Here is a 3,890-nt window from a genome sequence, read left to right on the forward strand (position 1 = left end):
GTTCTCTATCAATATACTGCTGCAAACGTTTCTGAATTATCTTCAGTAATATCTTACTTGCATGTGATATTAGTGATATTGTTCTATAATTTCTAGTTCTGTAGAAGACATTAAAGCAAGCAAGTATAGAAAAAGGTGGTTCTCTTCCCAAAGTGGAAGCCAAATTCATCAATTATGTGAAGAATTGCTTCCGGATGACTGACCAGGAGGCTATTCAAGATCTCTGGCAGTGGAGGAAGTCTCTTTAAAAAAATAGTTTAAACAGTTAAAATTTTCCATCTTATTTCATTTCTGTAGCAGTTGATATCTGGCTGTCCTTTTTTATAATGCAGAGTGAGAACTTTCCCTACCATGTCTGATAAATGTTGTCCAGGCTCCTTTGCCAAGAATGTGTTGTCCAAAATGCCTGTTTAGTTTTTAAAGATGGAACTCCAAAAAAAAAAAAGTATCTTAACAGAAATCACTAATTAAATTTGTTACTAATTATTGATTTCCTTTTGATAAAACTCAGGAGGAACTTGTGGTAGTTTAGGTGCCGGCTTTTGCAATGGCTCATTTTTATGAGATGCCTAGTTGAGAGGGGCCAGATGTGGTTTCAGTGCGTCTTGTGCACAGCCACCACCCATCTGCCAGTGGAGGCTTCTGGGTTGCTGTAATGGTAAACAAGTTTCAGCAGAGCTGCCAGATGAAGACTGACTAGGAAGAAAGACCTGGCCAACTATTTCTGAATAATCAGCCAATGAAAACCCCTGGGGAGCATAGCACTCTAATTCCATTGTACAGGAGGGGTCCATGAGTTGAGGCTGACTCAGTAGCAATTAACAACAGCAGCAGTTAGTTGGGATAGTTAGAAGAGGAGGAACTAGGAATGAGCTTTTTCACTTGATTTGGAAGAAGTCACATTTTTTTCTGGACCTTGGTTCATTCCCTGTGATATGGGCCTAATGACAAGTGTCCTACCTGCCTCATGATGAACTTAATTGAAATCTCTTTGAAAACTACTAAATACTGTGCATATATAGGATACTATTAGAATGCTGACTCTTTAAGATTCTAAACCTGTTGGACTGTCAAATTATAATGAGGTGAATAAGAAAGAAAATTTAAGGGTTAAGAAACTCTTGTTATGTTTATCTTTGGATAATAACTATGTGATAGAGTTCTGTGTGTGGAAAGAATTGAGATTTAAATTTGAGGATTACCTGCATGTAAGTAATATGTGTTCAATTAAGTATTAAAGTAGCAGAAACATCACAGAATGTTGGAGAATGAAAAATGTCAGAGGCTCTAGGCTAAGTCAACCATAGTTGACACCCTTTGATGACAGGTAGTGAAACAGGAAATTTTCATTGTTCAGTGCCTTTAGATTAGTCAGTGTGGTATAGTTCAGATGGTTCTCATTTCCTTGCACTGAAATTGTGGAAACAATCACAGGATAAAGGAGCTAAAGACAAAGTCCCATCATTTACTTTTTCAGTCTGTTAGGTGAGTGTTCATTTCTCTTTTGTGTAAAGAATAGTAGCTGTACTCATTTGTGTTGCTCTTTAATGTTTTCTTTTTAGCAACTACTACTTCCTGTCAGATTAATAGAGTCATCAGTCATCCCACTCTTCCTATCAGCATCACTGCTCATGAAGACAGACACATTAAATTCTTTGATAACAATACAGGTGAGAATTCATTAAATTTTATTATTGTTAAAGCAAAACATTTATCACTATAAGTAGGCTGAGTTTGGTATTCATCACAAGCTTCATGGTTATGGGGAGTGAACACCGAAACCCAGACACTCTGCCAGCTCAGTTTCTGTTCATTCCATCCAGGCCTGCTGGGAACTGTTGTTGTTGTTGTTGTTATGTGCCGTCGAGTCGGCCCCGACTCATAGCGACCCCTCCTTGGGTTTCCGAGGCAGTATCACTACGGAAGTAGGATTGCCCAACCTTCCTTCCGAGGAGTGGCTGGTGGGTTTGAACCGCCAGCCGTCTGGTTAGCGGGCAAGTGTCTTAGCCACTATGCTACCAGAGCTGCTGGGAACTAGTCTTCATTATATAGAGTCATCTTGGCTTATGTAATATTGAGTAGATGCTGTATTTAGGCCTTGGTGCTAAAGTTATTATTAGGGAATCAGTTTTAAAAAAATCATTCAAATGCTAATAAAAAATGATTGATTGCTATGAATATATTGCCAGAAAGTAGAAACATGTTAGAAGTAGAGGCATGTGATCATTATATTTTTTGTTTAAAATTGTTAAGTTATTGAATAGCTGTAGTGTGACATGGAAAACTCCTGGGTTGTTTGGTTTATTTCCTTTGTTCTTCCATGGGCTAATTGTCTCTGTTAAGGAGCTCTGATGGTGCAGTGCCTAAGGCATTTGACTGCTAACCAAGGTTAGCAGCTCAAACCTTCTAGCCGCTCTGCGGAAGGAAAATGGGGCAATCTACTTCTATAAAGACTGACTGCTTCAGAAACCCAGTGGGGGTCATTATGAGTCAGAATTGACTTGATGGCAGTGAGTTTGGTTTTGGAATCTTCTCTGTTTGGTCTTGAGTGATCTGAATTGGGCCATGGATTCTCCCAGTTTTTTTGGATGATAGCCCACCAGTCTAGAGGATGCTCATGACGAGCTGTGCAAGGAGGAGAGCACCTTGTATTAGTAGCATGCTTACATGGGCAGTTCCTGTTGGCTTTGTAAACATGTTAGCTTTTCCTGACTCTGCTTAGCTGTTAGTAAAGATGAGTAATTTAATATTTTTATTCCTATATAGCATTTCCACCAAAATCGTGGGCAGATTTCCTCTCTATTCCTTTGTATTTCTCAGTCCCGTCTTTCTGTGAATTTAAATTCTGTTCCCACAACCTGTATAATTTACCTGTAACGAATGCATGTGAAATAGTTGATTAATAATGTCCAACTTGAAATGAATGAACATGGTTGAGGGTCTGTTTGTGTATACATTACTGATTACCCATATCATGGTTTAAAGACAAAAATATAATCTACAAATTGAGCTTCTGTTCTTTATCACTGCCAGGAGGAGAGGTGGGAGGGAAGCATGCGTTATTTCAGCTGATGGAGATAGCTGTTGATGCAGTTAAGTACACAGAGCAGGGTGACTAGAGAAACCACTGTAACATGGTAACTGGTGTCTATTCAGGATGAGGAATGTCATTAGTAAAGAGTAATACTCTTTTTTTTCTCCCCTAAAGGCAAATTGATCCATTCGATGGTAGCCCACTTAGAAGCTGTTACAAGTTTGGCAGTTGATCCAAATGGCCTGTACTTGATGTCTGGCAGTAAGTACATCAACTGTGGATTATTCATTTTTCCTTATAATTTTCATGTCAATATAATTTTTTCCTTTAAATTTCCTTTCTTTTGGTATAGGTCATGACTGTTCAATCCGTTTATGGAACCTAGAAAGTAAGACGTGTATCCAGGAGTTCACAGCTCATCGGAAAAAGTTTGAAGAATCAATTCATGATGTAGCTTTCCACCCATCCAAATGCTATATAGCCAGTGCTGGAGCTGATGCACTGGCTAAAGTCTTTGTATGACACAATGCATCATCTTCACCTTCTAGCTCTTTTAATCAGCTGCACAAAAGAAATACAGAAGACCCAGGCCAGGAGTCACCTCGTCTTGCCCTTTTGTTCTGCCGAAGGAGCACAGAGAACATTTGTTAAAGTATAGTTTTGCAATTCATATACTGTTTTCTAAAACTAGGATTTGTTCAGGTTGCTGCAAGCTCAGCTGAATTTGTGAGCCTCAAAACTCTTTCTAATTTCTCCTAAATGGGCACGTTTCTCTGAGGTGGTTCCAATTCGCTAGGCCGGCCTGTGCGAATAAGTTTGGTTTGTCCCTGTTGAGTAAATAGGGCACTGTATATGC

General features: G+C 39.0%; 1 protein-coding gene and 1 pseudogene across 1 annotated transcript in view; both read left to right on the forward strand.

Moving 5' to 3' along the window:
• The window catches only part of LOC103200554, a 2,122-nt pseudogene extending 1,866 nt beyond the window's left edge, over positions 1 to 256 (forward strand).
• The window catches only part of STRN (striatin), a 199,794-nt gene extending 196,238 nt beyond the window's left edge, over positions 1 to 3,556 (forward strand). The window contains exons 16-18 of the mRNA XM_007945074.1: positions 1,563 to 1,670; positions 3,209 to 3,295; positions 3,387 to 3,556. Of these exons, the coding sequence (XP_007943265.1) occupies positions 1,563 to 1,670; positions 3,209 to 3,295; positions 3,387 to 3,556 (365 nt within the window). The remainder of the gene's footprint in view (positions 1 to 1,562; positions 1,671 to 3,208; positions 3,296 to 3,386) is intronic.
• The last annotated feature ends 334 nt before the right edge of the window (positions 3,557 to 3,890 follow it).

Source organism: Orycteropus afer, unplaced genomic scaffold (genome assembly GCF_000298275.1).
Source record: "Orycteropus afer afer isolate SDZICR_OR568_19922 unplaced genomic scaffold, OryAfe1.0 scaffold00131, whole genome shotgun sequence".
Taxonomy (NCBI): domain Eukaryota; kingdom Metazoa; phylum Chordata; class Mammalia; order Tubulidentata; family Orycteropodidae; genus Orycteropus; species Orycteropus afer.